General features: G+C 39.2%; 1 protein-coding gene across 1 annotated transcript in view; it reads right to left on the bottom strand.

Annotated features, from left to right (window-relative positions):
• FMN2 (formin 2) overlaps positions 1-21,097 on the bottom strand; it is a 409,490-nt gene that overhangs the window by 153,112 nt on the left and 235,281 nt on the right. The window contains exon 6 of the mRNA XM_045294279.1: positions 5,811-5,872. Coding sequence (XP_045150214.1) covers positions 5,811-5,872 — 62 coding nt within the window. The remainder of the gene's footprint in view (positions 1-5,810; positions 5,873-21,097) is intronic.

The following is a 21,097-nucleotide window of genomic DNA, read 5'->3' as shown; positions in this document are numbered from 1 at the left end:
CTGTAAGTTGAGGTCCCTTTAAGACATCTCTGGAGCTGGGGACAGGCAGTTGGTGACCTGGCTGGCAGTTGGTGACCTGCCTTGTGATTGGCTGCTGTGCTGACATAGCATAGCTCTCTCTATAAATAGAGGAAGATCTGGCAGTAGACGAGACTTGAAGGACTGCTAGTATCTCACAACTCTCTCTCACAGGAATGAGTTGCATTGATCCATTTGTAGTTCTTTATAATTTATCTCTTTATTTCTTGTATTGTATATTTACCTGTATATGATTTAACAGTTCATTTCTTGTTATATATCTAATTATCTTTATAAATAAATATATTAAACTATCAGCAATTTGGTTTTATCTCTCTAGAGAACGCTGTCCAACACACCAGCTTCTCAGAGTTCAGGAGCCTAGAAGTATAAATTCAGAGTGTTGACTTAAGGAGAACTCTTATCTTTCTCTGTCCTCTCAGAAAAAATGTCCACGTGACTTTAGCTTCTGCTTCTTAACTCCTTGGAGATCTCCATACGTCTTAGCCTCAGTCTTACTCCATTCTCTGCTGTTAGTTTGTGTTTATTTTATTTTTTATGTTTCAAAGGAGAGTGACTCAAATATACCCAGCAGGAATACTGCCTCATTAATACAACAGAAATACCTCATTTCCAAATGGGATTATGTCTACAAGCATAAAGGTGAATGTCTCCACCACATATTTTGAGGGGACACAATTCAATCCATGATATGCATTATGCAACAAAAACTACATAATAAGTCATCCATGTTTTCTCTCTTAATCCTCATTGATAATTCACTCGACTCAACATGGATGCTTTCTGTGCTCACTGAGCGCCAAATTCAGGCTTGGATCTTATATGTTTATGGGGATGATTTTCTTACAAAGGTATGAGTTTCAGAAGTGAGAATACATGTATATATTTTTGGAAAGTATCCAGAACAAGCAGGTTGGGGCACAGCCTTCGAACAGTGGTCAGGAAGATATCCTGCACCCTGCTCACATATGTCTCTCAGAGCTATTCTTTGATCTGGAATAGACAAGTCATGCTCCAAAGATCATCCAAGGTCATGTCTCAAAGAGCCCAAACCAAAACCACTGATTGAGAGTCATTCTGAACTCACAGCTATCCTGGAGCAAAAAGTAGAACTCCCCTACAAGGTCTTCAAGGCTAAAAGTTTCATGGAAGCACATTATCTCATCTTTGTCCCCAGAGGAGCTCTGACTTCTACTTGTTTACCTTCCAGCTAGCAACTGGGCATTTAACCAATGTGTAACAAGAGCATATTAAAATGCAGGCCTATTGAGAAATAAAAAGAAATAGAGCCAAAAGAAATTAGAAACAAAACCAGGATCATGCTAAGACATTCTCTTTGATATAATCAAAAGTACAAGAAAACAGCTGAAGAGAACTGCTTTTTTACTGTGTGAATCAATTATTTGATGCTATGTCTCAGCTAAAATCATCTAATATAATCACAGTCAGTAAATCAATTCAGAATCACAATGGCTCTATAGGACACAGTAGAACTGTCCCTGTGGGTTTCTGAGATTGTAACTTTCTGTGGCAGTAGAAAGCCTCATCTTTCTGCCACAGAGTGGTTGATGGTTTCAAACTGCTGACCTGTCAATTAGCAGTATATTGCATAAACCACTACACAGGTAGGGCTCCTCATCATATATAACATATTTCCAAAGAACAAGCCATGTTATATGATAAATAACTACATTTCTCACCATGTTGTTGAAAAAAAGTGAATTAGAATAAATACCGAATGCCTTACCATTGGAAGTGAAATGCATTGCTTTAGTATACAGAAATGGACCCAGAATGAATTCAATCTCAGCTCCATCATTGTATTATTTGTGCAACCTTGAACAAGTCATTTATTATATCTGAATTTCCTCATCTGTAAACTGGGACTAATAATGACACCTAGTCATAGTCTTCACGTGAAGACTCAGTGAATGCACATGAAGCACATAAAACGATGTGATGAAGAAACTAGATGGTGCCTGACTATCAGAAACAGTATCTAAGGTCTTAAAACCTTGTCTTGAAACAAGTAGTCATCTAAGTGAGGCTTCCACTAGGTTCTCATGGAAGAAGCAAACCAGCCTGTGTAATCCAAGGACTGAAAATAATAAAATCAAAATCCGAAGGAAACAATGGTATTAGAGCTTCTGGTTTACAGAAGGTTATGGATGACAGTGGAAGCCCAGAACCCATTTTCACTATCCCCACGTGGATTCAGGCTCCAGTGAATTCCCTCTGATCATAATGGAGGGATATGAATAATCATGCTATCAACCAAAGAACATTGCAAAATTGATTATGGCAGATGTAGTTAGGTTAAAATGTAATTTCTAACATGTGATCTCCCTTTTGGCCCATTTGTTAAAAAATCCTTTTATTGGGGGCTCGTACAACTCTTATCACAATCCATGCATCCATCTATTGTGTCAAGCACATTTGTATATTTGTTGCCATCATTTCTCAAAACATTTGTTTTCTACTCGAGCCCTTGATATCAGCTCATTTTTCCCTTCCCTCCCCACTCCATCCTCCCTCATGCACTCTTAATAATTTGTAAATTATTATTATTTTGTCATATCTAACACTGTTTGATGTCTCCCTTCACCCACATTTCTGTTGTCTATCCACCAGGGAGGAGGCTATATGTAGGTCCTTGTAATTGGTTCACCCTTTCTACCCCACCTTCCCTCCAGCCTCCCAGTATTGCCACTCTCACCACTGGTCTTGAATGGATGATCTGTCCTGGATTCCCTGTGTTTCTAGCTCCTATCTGTACCAGTGTATATTCTCTGGTCTAGTCAGATTTGTAAGGTAGAATTGGGATCATGATAGTGGAGGGGAGGAAGCATTTAAGAACTAGAGGAAAGTTGTGTGTTTCATCGTTGCTACACTGCAACCTGATTGGCTCATCTCTGCTACCCCCATCCCGACCCACGACCCTTCTGTGAGGGGGTGTCCAGCTGCCTACAGATGGGCTTTGGATCTCCACTCTTTACTCACCCTCATTTACAATGACCACTGAAGACAAATGGGTACATAAGCAAATGTGGTGAAGAAAGCTGATGGTGCCTGGCTATCAAAAGATATATCATCTGGGGTCTTAAAAGTTTGAAGATAAACAAGCAGCCATCTAGCTCAGAATCAACAAAGCACACATGGAAGAAGCACATCAGCCTGTGTGACTATGAGGTGTCAAAGGGATCAGGTATCAGGAATCAAAGAACAAAATATCATATCATTGTAAATGAGGGTGCGTGCAGAGTGGAGACCCAAAGCCCATCTGTAGGCAACTGGACACCTTGTGGCCCAGTTCAGAGTTGTTTCAGTTTTCAGTATTTTCTGCTTTTTCTTTTATTGAAGTTTTCCTGTTTTGTCTAGTCATTGTTGTCAGTTTTGTTTGTTTGCTTGATTTGTATGATTTTGTATGATTGTGTTTTGGTTTGAATGATTTTCTGTATAAGACATTCAGAATAGGTAGATTGATAGAGACAGTCACTGGATAGGAGCAGGGCAGAAGAAGATGGGGGGAAATGAGAAGCTAGCAATAATGAGTATGAGGAAAATATATTCTGAAATTGATTGTGGTGATGATTGTATAAGTCTTCTTAATATGATTGAATGATTAAATTGAGTGATATGTGAAAAAACTATGAGCCATTATTTCATAACTACTAATAAAAAACAGACAATAACAACTGCTGCCAAAAATGTGGAAACATTAGAACCCTTTTCCAATGATGATGTATATGTAAGTTTATTTTAAATTGTTTCTTGGAAGCAGTTAGCAGCCCCTCAGAAAGTTAGTTAGATACTTTTCAACTGAGGTTTCTGTTTTACTTTGTTATGGTTACTAAGTTTTGTTTTTTGCTATTTGCTGCTGTATGTTTTTATTTATATGAAATCCAGTATTAATACAGTAACTGTATTAATAGGTTCTTGGAGAGGGGGAAATGGGAAACCAGTAACAATGAGTACAAGAAAACCAAAATGTTCTAAAATTGATTGTAGTTATTGAAATAGACAAGCTCATATCACCACATTTAAGCAGAACTGTCCTGAGAACATTTTTCCCTGAGGCGATCCCCCACCCACCCCTGCTAGACTGCCCTTCACCTGACCTGAGGTCATCTGTTTTAACATCACAATGGAGTGCAGGTTTGTATGTGCCCCCTCAGCAATTCTTGTCTAAACTACCCCTCTACCTTTAACAAATCTGTCTCTCTAGGACAGGAGTGTTCATTTTCCTCCCCCACTAGGAGAACAAGCTAGAGACAAAATCCAGGAATGGGATCATAAAACAAGGCACCTGAAACTTTACCTAAACATACTTTTGTCTAACTTCTCTCAATATCACTTAGTGATATATGTATTTTAACTTGCTTTTTCCTTCTGCTTACTGTATTCTGCCCTCCCTGAATAATTTAAAAGAAAATTGGCCAGGGAAGAGGGGGCTGCAGTCTGGAGAGAGGTTCCCGTTTGGATATTCCACTGCAGCACAGGAGACCCTGATATTAAAAATAAGACTTCAATAATTCTAATTGGACATTGTAGTGGTCTTCTTTTATCTGGACCCACAACAGTTATGATTGCCTATTTCTTTTCAATGTGTTTAAACTATTGTGTGATATGTGAATTATATGTCAATATGTCTATAAAACTGTCAATATTTATTTATTTATTTATTTTCAGTATCTACATAGCAAAAAGCTAAACTCACACTGTCAAGTCCATACTAACACATAGAAACCCCATGAAACAAAGTAGAACTGCCCTTTTGAGTTTCAAGGCTTTAAAAAATATAACAGCATCAACTTTCTCCCCCAGTATGACTGGTGGGTTTGAGCCACTGATCTTGTGGTTAGTTGCTCAATGTGGACCAACTTCACTACCCAGTACCATTATAATATTTTTTTAAAATCATTTTATTGGGGACTCGTACAACTCTTATCACAATCCATACATACATCATTGTGTCAAGCACATGTGTACATTTGTTGCCATCATCATTCTCTAAACATTTGCTTTCTACTTGAGCCCTTGGTATCAGCTCCTCATGTTTCCCTTTCCCAGCCCACCCACCCCTCCCTCATGAACCCTTGATAATTTAGAAATTATTATTATTTTGTCATATCTTACACTGTCCGACGTCTCCCTTTACCCACTTTTCTGTTGTCAGTCCCCCAGGGAGGGGCTTATATGTAGATCCTTGTAATGGTTCCCGCTTTCTACACCACCTTTCCTTCACCCTCCCTGTATCACCATTCTCACCACTGATCCTGAAGGGGTCATCTGTCCTGGATTCCCTGTATTATAAAATTACTCATAAAATTTTTAAGTGTAATTATGTTGACTTCGTGGTAAATGTTTCCATTCATTATCTTAAACCACAGACCACATAATTGTCCTAGACAATATTTTAACTGGTACTTAAAGAGAAGGAGCCCTGGTGGTATTGTTGAGTATACATTGTAATGCCAGTTGCAAGGTCAGAGGTTCAAAATCACCAGCTGATCCTCAGGGAAAAGATAATGTTGTGGGCCCCTATAAAGATTTACTGCTTGGGAAACCCTAGATAGCATTGCTTTGACCCAGAATTGACTTGATGGCAGTGGGTTCATTTTCATTTACTCTTAAATAAATTCAGAAATCCAGTGCACCCAGATGAAATTTCCTTAGATGGCATTAAAGAAAAACAAACAAACAATGTATATAGAAATGTGTTGTGTATATATTATTTTATACTCACACATAAAATTCTTTCTATTACTCACATTCTCATAGAGAGCTTGGAGTGTCTCCAGGTCAACCACAGAATTATCCAAGTTCACAACAGCTGTGAAAAAATACAAAAGATAAAAGAATATAACTTTTCATTAGACAACTGTGAAGATATTTAAGCATACTCATAAATAACATTCATGACCCAGAGGTCAGAAAGTGAATTGCTTAAAAGTTAATTCCCCTCTAACAAGTATTGTTAATTTTACATTTCCATTTGGAACCACTTGTCTGCCAGTTTATTGTACTGTGGTGTCTTGTGTGTTGCTGTGATTCTGGAAGCTATGCTACTGGTATTTCAAATTCCAACATGGTCTTCCAAAGTGAACAGGTTTCAGTGTAGCTTCCAGGCTAAGAACAGACAACTAAGAAGGACTCAGGTGTGCCCACTATAGCAGAAGAAGCCCCTGAAAACCTCATGGATAATTTCAAAGCATTTTCACATTCTAAAAGGTTAACCAAAAGAAGCAGAACATTGTCAGAAATACTGCCTGAGGATAGGTCCCTCAGGTCCAATGACACTCAAAATATGACTGAAAAGGAGCTGATTTCTTGGAGGGAAGTCAACTATGGTAACATGAATTGAGTAAAACCCACTATGGGAGTAGAGCCTTCAGGATCTTTATTTGCTGATGGGACATGACTCAAGGAAAAGAGAAACAGCTGCAAAAATCTTCTAATGAGCAGAACTTGGAATGTGCACATTATGAATTTAGGAAAAGTGGACGAGATCAATTTTTCTATATCTAAAAAAAATTAAGTCTCCAGTATAATTCTAAGGCTCTGATTACTATTCTCATGCAGTGAATCTTTTTTACTCCTTATACCAGCAGTTCTCAACCTGTGGGTCATGACCCCTTTGGGGGTTGAATGATCCTTTCACAGGGGTCATGTGATTCATAACAGTAGCAAAATTAAAGCTATGTAGTAGCAATGAGAATAATTTTATGGTTGGGGGGTGGGGGTGGGTCACCATAACATGAGGAACTGTATTGAGGGTCGTGGCATTAGGAAGATTGAGAACCACTGTCTTATACTATGTAAAACAAACTTATTATCAATTGTTCAAAGTTTCAAAGTAGTAAAAGCATAGCCCAATATATTTTTGGCTATACCTCAATAATTATATTAAAGGAAGTTAGTAACACTTCAACTGAAACCAATACAAAACACATAATAACCAAATGAAGATAGCAAAATTCATGTATGGAATTATCCCCTTTAAACCTTTACAGTCAGGTCATTGTTAGTTGTCTTTGACTAGGTTCCAACCTACAGTGTCTTTATTCACCACTGCCCAGTCCTTGGCCATCCACATGCTTGAGTCCATTGTCAATCCAGCCTAAGCGTCCACCCAGCTACTTTTTCACATATGATGTTGGTATCCAGGGACTGGTCTCTCCTGACAGTATGTCCAAAACATGTGAGATGAAGTCTCACCATCCTTGCCTCAAAGGAGCAATCTAGTACTTCTTCCAAGACAGACTTGATTGTCCCATTGTCCAAATGCCAATTGTCCCATTGGCAGTCTATGGCACTTTCAATATTCTTCATGGAAGAAGAACACCAGCCTGTGTGATCATGAGGTGTTGAAGGAATCAGGTAGCAGATACCAAATAACAAAAACCATCATTGTGTGCTCACCTTCCCAATACAAATGCTGAAGACAAATGTGTGCATAGGTAAGTGTGGTGAAGAGGCTGATGGTGCCCGGCTATCGAGAGATAGAGCATCTGGGGTCTTAAAGGCTTGAAGATAAACAAGCGGCCATCTAGTCCAGAAGCAACAAAGTCCACATGGAAGAAGCACACCAGCCTGTGTGATCACGAGGCATTGAATAGATCAGGTATCAGGCATCAAAGAACAAAAAAATCATATTGTAAATGAGGGGGCATGCCGATTGGGGACCCAAAGACCATCTGTAGACAACTGGACATCCTTTTCCAGAGGGGCAGCGGGGAGGAGATGAATCACTCAGGGTGTAGCGTAGCATAGATGAAACACACACCTTTCATCCAGCTTTTAAATTCTTCCTCCCCTCTCACTATCATGATCCCAGTTCTACCTTACAAACCTGGTTAGACCAGAGGATGTACAATTGTGCTGATAGGAACTGGAAACACAGGGAATCCAGGACAGATGAACCCCTCAGGGCCTGTGGTGAGAGTGGCAATACCAGGAGGGTAGAACAAAGGTCAGGCAGCAAGGGGGAATCAATTATAAGGATCTACATATAACCTCCTCCCTGGTGGATGGACAACAGAAAAGTGGGTGAAGGGAGTAAGTGTAAGATATGATAAAATAATAATAATTTATAAATTATCATGGGTTCAGGAGGTAGGGGGAAGCTGAGAGGGAGGGGAAAAATGAGGAGCTGATTCCAAGAGCCCAAGTAGAAAACAAATTTTTGGGAATGATGGGGGCAACAAATGTACAAATGTGCTTGACACAATGGATGGATGTATGGATTGCGATAAGAATCCTATGAGTCTCCAATAAAATGATTTTAAAAAAATAAATAAGATAAAAGTCAGGCAAAGAACATGAATAGACAATTCACAGAAGATGGTATTTCAATGGCTAACAAACACATAAGGAGATATGATCACCAGCCATCCTGGAGATGCAAATCAAAACAATGATGAGATATCACCTTGCATCTATACTAACAGCCCAATTCAAAACAAAACAGAGAACAACAAATAATGGAAAGGAACTTGAGATATAGGAACTTCTGGTGGACTTATAAATACATACAAATACATATAAGAACATTTTGTTTTACTAACATGGCACTCTGTAATGCTTACCTTCCCTGACATGATCATTGAAGACAAAATGGATGCATAAGCAAATGTGGTGAAGAAAGCTGATGGTGCCTGGCTATCAAAAGATATAGTGTCTGGGGTCTTAAAGGCCTGAAGATAAACAAGCGACCATCTAGCTGAGAAGCAACAAAACCCACATGGAATAAGCACACCAGCCTGTGTGATCATGAGGTGTCGATGGGATCAGGTATCAGGCATCAAAGACACATAATAAAACAAAATCATATTGATGTGAATGAGGGGGAGGGCAGAGTGGAGACCCAAAGCTCATCAGTAGTCAATTGGACATCCCCTTTCAGAAGGGCCACAAGGAAGAGACAAGCCAGTCAGGGTGCAGTATAGCACTGATGAAACATACAAATTTCTCTAGTTCTTTAATGCTTACACACACACACACACACACACACACACACACACACACACACACACACACACACACACACATTCATGACCACAATTCTACCTTACAAATCTGGCTGGATGAGAACATGTACACTGGTACAGATAAGAGCTCGAAACACAGGGAATCCAGGACAGATTAACCCCTCAGCACCAATAAGGGAGGTAAAGAAACTGGGAGGGTAAGGGAAGGAGTGTGTGTGCAAGGGAACCAATTACAAGGATCAATGTGTGGTCCCCTTCCCAGAGGGACAGACAACAGAAAAGTGGGTGAAGGGAGACAGTGGATGGTGTAATACATGAAAAAAAAATATTACCAAGGGTTCATGCTGGGAGAGGGTGGGGGAGGGAGGGAGGGAGGGAGGGAGAAAAAAATGAGGTGCTGATACCAATGAGGTGCTGGCGCAAGTAGAATGAAAATGTTTTGAAAAAGATGATGGCAACATATGTAGACATGTGCTTGACACAATGGATATATTGTAAGGCAGCAGAGACTCCATGACAGGCTGAGCCTTTTTAAATAGGCTTACGTTTCATTTTTTTCTCTTTTCCTCCAGCATTGTTTCATTTCTCTAACAGCCTTGAGTTTCACTCTCCTAACAAAGCCACTCTCTCCCCCAAATGACGCTGACCATACCTGCCAAGGCCCAGTGATCACAATGATGCTGACCACACCTGCCAAGGCCCAGTGATCACAATGATGCTGACCACACCTGCCAAGGCCCAGTGATCACAATGGTGCTGGCCGCACCTGGAAAAGTTCTGAGTGAACACAATTGGAATGTTCCGAGAGTGGAGCCAGTCAACCAACAAGACCTGCACAACCGATTGTCTCCAGATAAAGTCATTGAACTATGGGAGGGTGAGGGGGAAATAGTCTCACCCAGGGGGGATAGTTTCACCCAGTTTATGTAACCTGTAAAGAGTATAAAAGCTTGGCTTATGCCCCAGGCTGGGGTCCTTGTCTTTGGTGACCACTGGGTTGGTGCCTTAGCACTTGGGCCCTAGCTCGAGCTAGCAAATAAACTCCTTTGTTGTTTGCAGCCTCGGTGACTCTGCCTCTCTGTTCCTAGGGCCACGGGAAAGTCGGCAGTAACAATATGTATGGATTGTGATAAGAGATGTAAGAGCCCCCAGTAAAAGTATTATAAAAAAATGTAAAAGAAAAGAAAGAAACTAAGACACTCCCTAGGAATGCTCTAGTGCAGTGGTTCTCAACCTTCCTAATGTTGCGACCCTTTAATACAGTTCCTCATTTTGTGGTGACTCCCAAACCATAAAATTATTTTTGCTCCTACTTATAATTGTAATTTTGGTAGTCATGAATTTGGCGACCCCTGTGAAAGGGTCATTAGACCCCCAAAGGTGCCATGAGCCACAGTGTGGGGGTAACCAGCCCCTCACTACTATCATGGGTTCGGTAGGCACAACTGTACAGTTATCATATATGATATATGAAAGGCATAGAGAATAGGAGAGATAGGGAAGAGAATAAAATAAGGAAGTCGGACACATTTCATGGTAGCATGCTTACCTCAGCTTCTCTTGGTGGTATATATGGAGGTGGAGACAAGAGGGCAGGAGAGAGCTATGATTTATTTTTAACCAAAGCTTATATATCTTTGGGGGCATGCAAGCCTCCTGATTACAGATAACGACCTACATCATAGGAAGGGGTTGTAACATAGGCAATATAAGCAATAGGAGGAGGATGACCTAGGGATGTACACACAATAGTAAAAGGAGGAAATAGGGGTACATATGTGGCAAGATGGGCGGACACTAGACTCAATATAGTAGCCTAACCTTAGTAATTTTTGAGTGGTCCCGACTTTGCCTTAGGGCTCTCCTTCAAGGGAATAATCACTACCCTTATCAGAAGGGAGCGGGGCCCTACTTAGGGTGGGTCAGACTATACAGTTTGGTTGCTCTAGATGGCTGATAACCCTCAGGGAGAATAATCTCTGATCTTCTTTCCTTGAGCTCCTAGTGGACAGTCATTTAGCATGTGTGGCAAGCAGCGTCTTGGGTTTGGCATATATTTGGGGGAGACCACTTGGAAAAAATCTTTCTGTATCCCACACCACAGGTCAAGAACCACTGCCCTAGTACAAGAAGGAGCAGAGGACTGCTATCCCAAGGTTATGAAACTGGCAGTAAATGGACTTTGGTGTGAATCTTTTGTTTTGAGGGTGCTTAATGAATGGGGTCCACAACCATGTATTTGCTATTTTAATTCCACCCTTGCTTTCTTATGACATGGATTAGTCTTATGTATTATGCTTGAGACCATTGTTACAAACAGTGTTAATCTATCTCATTCTTCCTCGTTTTCGCTGCTCCTCCATTCTCTATAATTCAGCAGTTACAATCACTGTACTGGGCTGCCTTTGCAAAAGTGATGGCATTGATTTTGCTTCTCCTCACCCATTTTCTGCTGTCACTAAAAGCAAGTTCATAAGAGTCGTTTATATAATACTCCACAAATTGTGACTGAATTTGTTAGCAAGATGCATCCATTCTTATCTCATGGCTTATATAAAAAAATGTTAAACACAACAAAAACACAACTTTGTCTTTCCAGAGTTTCATAGTATCCCTTGAGACAACTATGCCAACAGTAAGAACGTAGGCCAGGAATCACTGGTTAGAAAAAATTAGAAGGAAGCCTTTGGGATCCTGGATTTTCAGCCCCATCACAGGACTCGGGACCCAAGTCTCTCCTTCCCCTTCTCAAAGTAGATCAATTTTTAGCTTAAGCTGACTGTGCTCTCTGAAGAGTAATGTATCTTCAAGATTTCATACAAAGAACTAAACTAAAATTTAACAACTTTGTCCATAGCACCATAACCAATGGACTGATTTACAGAATAATAAAAGTTTGCTAGTGCATCTTAGTTGGCTGCTGTTGTGCACAAAACAGCATGAAAATAATTACAATGCGATGCCATTTCATAGATGAAGATTTTCTTGTATTTTTGTTTGTTTCTTATATTCAAGTTTCACTAAGTGAACCTGAATGTATCTCTGTTTGGAAAAATATCTTCCTAAAGCATTTTAGTGTCAGCTGAAATTACCATTCTTATTGTTGAAGAAGAAACAATTTCCTGTTAATAAAATTCTTAGAGAATATAAGATCCAACTCCTGCCCGCTCTTCTACTTGCCAGGACACTACAAAGGGAAACTCTTTTGGAATTCCTCTACTGTACAGAAGGAAACAATTGAAGTTCCAGACTAAAACTTAACTCCCAAGACGTGAGGAGCAAGTTCAGTATCCAATTGTAAGGTCTTAGTAAATAATCTCTATTGAGTTGTCTTAATAATAATAATAATAATAATAATTGAGTTGTCTGAAAACAATTCTCTAATTTTATGTGTAAGTTCTGCTATCCATTGCAATAGCTACACAGAAACTCACAGACAAAATTCATGATTAAGAGGGTTTATTAAAGATGTTAGCACATTGTAATGCCAGTGAGAAAAGTTCAGGGTACTTGTTTACCAGTGCATGTTACAAATAAATGCCTAAAGACACACACCATTCCTCTGCTGTAAGCCTCAGCCCAATGGCACTAAGGCCTACTTCCTGTGGTCAGCAAGTCCAACTTCCCCAACTCAGTACCTAGAGGCACCCTCTCCCTTTCAATCAGTAAGCCTTCCCCCTGCACAAAAGCACTCATTTTAACTTGCTCCATGGGTTGGGAAGTCCATCACCATGTCCCATGCTCTGGCTCCTGGTTCTGCTGCTGTTCTTCTAATGGTATAGCTATCATCTGGATCCAGGAGGTTCACTGCCCAGGGATCTCAGGTCCTTAGGACACACTCCACTCCTGGTTCTTGCTAGTAGTGAGATTTCCTCCTCCTGGTTCACAGCTCATTTTATACATGGCAAAATGCCACTCCAGAGAAGCTTGTTTTGAAATTACTCACAGGTGAATTCTATCAGTATTTTCCCCTACACTCTTCCCAGACCCATGCAAGAATTAGAGATTTTGGCTGAAGTATTTGATTCCTAGAATGACTCTTTTGGTTCCTGTACTTGTATTGATTGTAAGGAATGATATGCTGCAGCTGAGAAGAGAACAGCTGCTTCTGGAGTGGCCGGGAAAAAACCCCCTGGCTGATTCAGATTAATTGGAGGCCCGAGCCTTCTGGAACCATCCTGTCAAGAGTCCCAGGTCATACGTATATAAATAACTATGGTCCAGGGGTAAAGGAATTATTGTATCTGTGTATTATTAAAAAGGTTAAAGGTTATTTATTGTAATGCCTTGTAGTAATGATTTATGTCCTATAATACAATGCCAGTTAGGAGGAACATTGAATAACATATGTGAAGCCAAATAAATATGTAACCATTAACCTTTTAAATAATACTCAAATATAATAAATGGCTGGTGATTAGTTTTCCATTTCTTTGCAGAAAATCTTTGAACATATTTAAAATCTCTCTCTCTCTCTGCACCCCCCCAACCCCACTCCCAAAATGTCATCCTTATGTGGCAAAACTCTAACTTGTCACAAATACCTACTTCACTTACTGTCCATCTGCATCCCACCAGAAGTGAACACTCCATAGAAAAATGCAGACTACCCTTAAGTTTATAATCAAAAGCCCCAAGTGGGCCCTACATTTCTGTCCAGCAATAATAATATAATTCCCCAATCCAGTCATTCTTCTCTGCTAATGGACTCTTTTCTATCTCCTCAAACCTTCCTCCATTTTCTGCTTTTTAGTTGTGTTTTTGTTCTTACTCCACTTCAATAAAAGTGATAAAAGAGCACCCTAGAAGGCCCTATTACCACTAGTAGCCCCTAATGCCACAAGCTCTTATTTCCACAAACTAGTAGCACTTGTAATATGTAGCTTTTCCTTTCTCTGTTTCCATGGATGAACTGCCATTGCTCAATCTACAGTCAACCCTCTCACTTGGCCCATTTAATCCCCTTACCAACTCAGAGTTAACACTGCAGCAATGACTACTCCTTAACAACTCTTCCATTTCAAAGAACAAGGTACATAACTAACAAAATGCTCTCTACTTAGAAGCAACCTCTCTTGATCCCATTTCCCTCACCAGTACTATGGCCATTTCCTCATTTCAGCAAAATTTTCAAAAGCTCCAAACTTGTGATAACTAAATCATTCTCTTCTGATTCTCTCTCAAACCTTCTTTCTTTGCACATGGCTCTTGCTTCCAGCAGAGGACCAAACTGCTCTTAACAGGTTCCCAGTGACTCCTACTCTTTAACTTCAATCTTAACCTATACTCAATGTCCTACAAATTGTTCTCCCCGCAACTCCCACCCTCGAAATACCTTCTTCATTTAGTTTCAAGACAAGATGAAAACCAACATCAAAAAGTAAATACATTCGTATCCATCACTAAATAGAAAGATGATAGGTGATACTACTGAAACTCTCTCTTGGTTTACCTACTACATTACTGACATATGTTTCTTAGTTTTTGTTCATCCTATTCTCTCTGTAAACTCCTAACAATGAGTTCCAGGGCTCAATACTTAAAATGTCCTTCTCAGTCCACATTTACTCCTTTGGTTTAAATATTCTCTAGATGCTGGTGAATTCCATTTGTATTACCAGTCTGAACTTGGGCTCTAATTCCTAACTTAAAGTTCCACCTACCTATTGAATACCTCTTTACAGATCTCTAATAGTTATCTTAGATTTAACATGTCCCAAATTGAATTCTATCTTCCCATCTCAGACCGGCTGTTTCTTTAGTTTTCTTCATCCCAGTAAGTGGCAAATATATCCATATATTAATTCAGACCACAAATCTTAGTGGCTTCTATTTTTCTCACTGTCAACATTTACTCCAAGCTTGTTGACTCCACTTTTAAAACATATTCATTGTGCAAGGGTATCTCACCACCTCCAATGCTCCCACTGTGGTTAGTTAGCATCATCTGAATTATTGTATATCCTCTTTACTGGTTCTCTTGGCTGGTTCCCTACATTTCTATTTCTTAATTTCTTAGTACTGCTGAATGTGGCTTTAATGAACAAATAACTAATTTCCTCACAGTTGAAATTCCAGGGGAAAGGTCTTTTTCTGTGGTATCTGGAATAAATTCTCATTTCAGCTGCCATAGCAGGCCATTCTTGGAATTCCAGTCTTGTTGACTTAGTCCCTCTCACTCACTGCCATAGAGTTGATGCCAACTCACCATGATACTATAGGGCAGGGGAAAACTGCCCCTGTGGGTTTCTGGGACTGTAACTGGCAAAGATAGTAAAAAGTTCTATTTTTCTCCAACCCAAAAGCTAGTGCTTGTGAATGGCTAACCTTGCAGATCTAGCCTAAGGCTAGACTTCACAGAACTCATATTGCTCAATTGGGGAAGTGAGTGAGCAAAAAAGAGGGCAGAGTAAAAAGAAATACACACACAAGATATAGGCATTTCAGACAGTTCAATGAAATAAATGAATAATATCCAAATCTCACAGCTTAAGAATACTCCCAAAGTATTGTACTGCTTCTTTCCATAACCACTAGGCCACCAGGACTAGTTTGCCTTTATCACCTTCAGACAATGTTTGCCTTCCCCATATAATTTTCTTTTGTGTCAAATCTCATTTAGGTTTAAAAGTGATTAGCTTAAGACACACCCCACACTGAAATATATATATATATATTCCCAAATAGAAAAAAGGTGGGGCTTTCTGCTCTGATAAATATCTACAGCCTCCAAAATCCAGAGAAGTAATCTGTCCTTAGGGTTGCCACAAATCTAAATTGACACAATGAGTTTGGGGCTTATTCTGTTACAATATGGTTGCTATGAATGGAATTTACTGAATGTTACACAAGAAGATACAGACACTTCATTTGGTGCTCTGTTTACTGAACTTTGCAGATATTGAAATTTTTGCACATGGGAAGGTTTGTGGCATCAAGCAAGTCTATTGGTGACAGCGTGTACTTTTTCCCCAAAGTATATACTCATTTTACGTTTCTGTCACAATTTGGTAATCCACACAATATTTCACATTTTTCATATTTTATTCTTCACAGAAAGTATAACATATTGTTACATCTAACTTTCATATGTACTGAGTGGGTGACTCCATTGTTATATTTGCCTCATTTTAGTGGCTTATAATAAAACCTCTGATGTATATATAATCTATAACAGAAATGATGAAGTTTACATAGGGAATTTGAAATTGTGTTTTTTTCATTATAAGTCTTTCTATATGGTTTCACTTTTCAATAATGTGTTTATAATAATCTAATTGAAATTATTAAAAATATATTTGAATGTATTTGGATGAAAAGTGCTATGGGAGAAGTAGTATAAAATTTATGTTTGGCTAAGAAGGAATATATCAGATAGATTTTAGGCTGGTAAGCACAACATATCATTACTGAAGTCATCCTAAAAGATTACATGCTATTACATAACTTTGTGGTTTTAATAATTGTGTCTGATGCTTTTGCTTAGTACCTGATAGGAATGAAATCCTTGGGGGATTTCTAAGGCAAGAGTGGAAAGTAACACTCATGCTTCCCCTCATCTCCAGCACTCAGAGATCTTCATTTAATATGACTGGCAGGGAAGGTCAGGAAGTGCCCGGAAAGTGGTCACTCCAAAGCACTAAAGAAATCCTTATCAAAGTACTAAGAAGCAGAAAATGGGGGAAGGTTTGAGGAGATAGAAAAGAGTCCTTTAGCAGAGAAGGATGACTGGACTAGGGAATTAGAGTATTATTGCTGGACCGAAATGTAAGTCCCACTCGAGGCTTTTAATTATAAATTTAAGGGTGGTCTGCATATTTCTATCGAATGTTCACCTCTGGTGGGATGCAGATGTACAGAAAGTGAAGTTGGCGCTTGTAACAAGTTAAGATTTTGCCACATAAACATGGTATTCTGGGGGATGGGGTGGGGGGGTGGTGGCTGTAGGAGGGAGAGAGAAAGTCCAACTGTGGAGCAGTGTGGAGCAAGGCTTTAGAAAGATAATGTTGTTGAACCAGTTTTTTTGTTGAGCCTGTAATTAATGCTTGAAAGACTTATAACTACATATGACTCAAATTGATATGAACTCTTTCTTCTTATAAAATACTCTAACAGTGAACTTATATTTTGAATTAAAACATATTACCATATTAAATTCTTGAACATAGGTTTTCATGAAAGCATACCTTCTCACTGCTATAAGGCTACAATTGATGAAAAGGTTACACAGGGCTCTCTGGTGTCTACTTTCTTCTCAAATTTCTAGTCCAAAGTAACTTTATATTTTGATGCAAACCATATAGTAAACCTTCCAATAGCATTACAGCCTTCACTAACCCAATTTTTTGAAATGTTCAAAAATAAACAAATGATCATCAATAAACTGTATTGTAGCAAACAAGAGTCAAGTGAGAAATCATGTATCTCTAAGAATAAAAACAGAAACCCCAATAAAAAGACCTGGAGTGTGTAATCTACAACTTGTTTTTACACAAACTTTAAAAAGAAAATATTATTCAGTGGTGGACCAATGGGTTAAAAAATTGATAAATCTATACCATTTTATAAGGCTAAGAAAAGGTATTTTCAGATTTTTGTTGTCTTCTTATTCTTTATAATTACAGCTCGAAGCCTGTTTAAAAACTAGGAAAAATAACAAGTCAAAGTAAGAAGAAGAAGTAGTTGTCCATGTTTCTATTTAGATCCTACTCATGTCCAAAACAAAGATTCATCAACAAAGCTAAATTCCTCTCCATTATCTTCACATGCCTGAGAAGCAGTGCTTTGAATGTGGCTGAGTGACACCACAAAGACACCATGTTAAAACAACACACGCAATAATAAAAAACTGGCTTTTTAACGATGAAACATACAACTTTCCTCTAGTTCTTAAATTCTTCCGCTCTCCCTGCCCCACTATCATGATCCCAATTCTGCCTTACAAATCTGGCTGGACCAAAGGATGTACATTGGTACAGAGAGCAACTGGAAACACAGGGAATCCAGGATAGATGACTCCTTCAGGACCAGTGGTGAGAGGGGCGATGCCTGGAGGGGGAAACGAATGTGGGATAGAAAGGGGGAACTGATTACAAGAATCTAAGTATTGCCTCCTCCCTGGGGGCTGGACAGCAGAGAAGGGGTTGGAGGGAGACGTCGGACGGTGTAACTTATGACAAAACTATAATAATCTATGAATTATGAAGGGTTCATGGGGGAGAGGGAGGGCTAAAGTAGAAGTAGATATTAAGGGCTAAAGTAGAAGGCAAATGTTTTGAGAATGATGAGGGCAACAAATGTACATATGTGCCTGACACAATGGATGTATGTATGGATTGTGGTAAGAATTGTACGAGCCCCCAATAAAATAATTTTTAAAAATACAACTGACTTTTTGGGGTTCCAGAACAAATTTCCCTCCTTTTTCTAGCCTAAGTTTTATCTTAGTTCAGGATCATATGCATGATCAATTTCAAAGAGCTGGTACTATAATTATATATCTCATATTTATCTCTATTCAGAAAATGGATATGGGTATATTCTAGCAATAACTCAGTATTTCCATAACACTCACCTAAAACCCCAAACTGGGAGCAATTGCAGTAATCTCAGATATGTCCCCCTTGAATATTAAACTCCCCTTTCTCTTATTCTAACTCTCACCTACTGTACCATTAGGTATAGCCCCATGTATTCTTTTTTTTCTTTTCTTTTTTAACATTTTATTAGGGGCTCATACAACTGTTATCGCAATCCATACACACATCAATTGTGTAAAGCGCATTTGTACATCGTTTCTCAAAACATTTTCTCTCCACTTAAACCCCCAACATTAGGTCCTCATTTTTCCCCTCCCTCCCTGCTCCCCCCTCCCGCATGAACCCTTGATAGTTTATAAATGGGTATTTTGTCATATCTTGCCCTGTCCGACGTCTCCCTTCATCCACTTTTCGGTTGTCTGTCCCCCAGGGAGGAGGTCACACACAGTTCCATGTAATCGGTTCCCTCTTTCCTACCCATTCTCCCTTCACCCTCCCTGTTTTGCCACTCACACCACTGGTCCTATAGGGCTCATCCGTCCTGGATTCCCTGTATTTTCAGTTCCTATCTGTACCAGTGTACATCCTCTGGTCTAGCCAGTCTTGCAAGATAGAATTCGAGTCATGGTAGTGGGAGCGGGGAGGAAACCTTTAGGAACTAGAGGAAGGTTGTATTTCTCATCATTGTTACATCGCACCCTGACTGGCTCATCTCCTCCCCTAGACCCCTCTGCAAGGGGATCTCCAGTGGCCTACTAATAGCCCCATGTATTTTATTATTGTTTCTGCTGCTTTAATTACTGTAGAGACAACGGCCCAGTCCCATGCCATCTTTATGGTTTCTACCATGCTCAAGTCTATTGTCGAGTGCCTTCTAGCCTAGGAGCTCATCTCCCAGCCTATATTGGACAACATTCTATTGTGGTTCTTCAGGTATTCAGAAAGTACAGTGTAAGTCCTTTCTTCATAATTTGTCTTCATCTGAAAGTTCTGCTGAAACCGGACAATCATAAGTAAACCTGTTGGTAACTAAATATCAATGGTATAGCTTCCAGCATGCTAACAACACAAAAGTCACCACAGTACAACAAAAATAACAGGGAGATTTTTGTCATGCATTAACATCTTTTATTCTATGATAAAATCCTGTAGCAGAACCGTCCAATATAATGAAGGCAGGATACAACCTTTAAGTACCCTCTCATCACTGGTCGTTCAAGTCACCAAGTTTCAAACATCTCCAAAGATAGTACAGGAGGAGATAACTAGCATATCATACTATTAATACTTAAAGGCAATACATATTCTAAGTATGTGTATGTGTGTGTTTACACAGTAGTGTCTCCTTCTTTTACTAATTAGGAAGGTGAGTCATTGAGATATGAAGTACCTTGCCCAAGTTTACTCAGGGCAGACAGTGTATCTACCTGACTTCAAGGAAATTCAATCAATACAACTATTTTTTTAACTGTTAATAAGCTAGTTTAGTAAGTATTCAAAATCCACAGTATACTTTAGAGTGATAAATTACAGGGGCATTAATTGATTTATATTTAGGTCTCATCAAATTTCCAAATGAAAAAAGTAAATCCACATGCCTGAGTCATTCCATACTCATCTTCCAATATCAATACAACTATTATTTCACATTTATGTACCAGCCACAAAAGCTAGAGAAGAGGAAATTGAAGGCTTCTAACATAAACTTCAATTAGAAACTGATCAAACATGCAATGAAGATGCATTTAATAATTATTGGCAAGAGGAAAGACAAAGTTGGAAACAAAGAGGAAAGAAATTGGAAAATATGGACTTAGTGATAGAAATGAAGCTGGAGATCGCACGAAAGAATTTTGCAAAACCAACGATTTGTTCATAGCAAATACCTTTTTAAACAACACAAAAGGTGACTATACACATGGATTTCTCCAGACGGAATACATAGAAACTGAATTGACTACCTCGGTGGCAAGACATAATAGAGAAGCTCAATATCAGCAGCAAAAAATAGTCTAACTGGCAACTGTGGAACAGATCATCAATTGCTTATATGCAAGTTCAAGTTAAAACTAAAGAAAAAAATTCATGAGAGCCAAAACAAAACCTTAAGTCTATCCTATCTGAATTTCAAGAGCATCTTATGAACAAATTTAACTCATTAAATACCTTTGGGATCGCAGCAAGAACATCTTTCATGAAGAAAGCAAAAGTTCATTAAAAATGCCCAGATGGAAAAAGCTCACCAGCCTGTGCAATCACGAGGTTTCAAAGGGATCAGGTATAAGGCATCATAAGATAAAAAAAATCTTACCATAGTGAATGATGGGCGGTGGTGGGGGGAGTGCGGAGTGGAGACCCAAAGCCCATTTTTAGGCCACTGGAGATCCCCTTGCAGAGGGGTCTCAGGGAGGAGATGAGCCAGTCAGGGTGTGATGTAGCAACGATGAAAAATACAACTTTCCTCTAGTTCCTAAATGCTTCCTCCCACCCCCACTATCATGATCCGAATTCTACCCTGCAAGTCTGGCT

Source organism: Echinops telfairi, unplaced genomic scaffold (assembly GCF_000313985.2).
Source record: "Echinops telfairi isolate 266 unplaced genomic scaffold, ASM31398v2 ScPeMD7_3509;HRSCAF=4178, whole genome shotgun sequence".
Classification (NCBI taxonomy): Eukaryota; Metazoa; Chordata; class Mammalia; order Afrosoricida; family Tenrecidae; genus Echinops; species Echinops telfairi.
The sequence above is the reverse complement of the archived record's forward strand: the minus strand, read 5'-3'. Positions and strand labels throughout refer to the sequence as shown.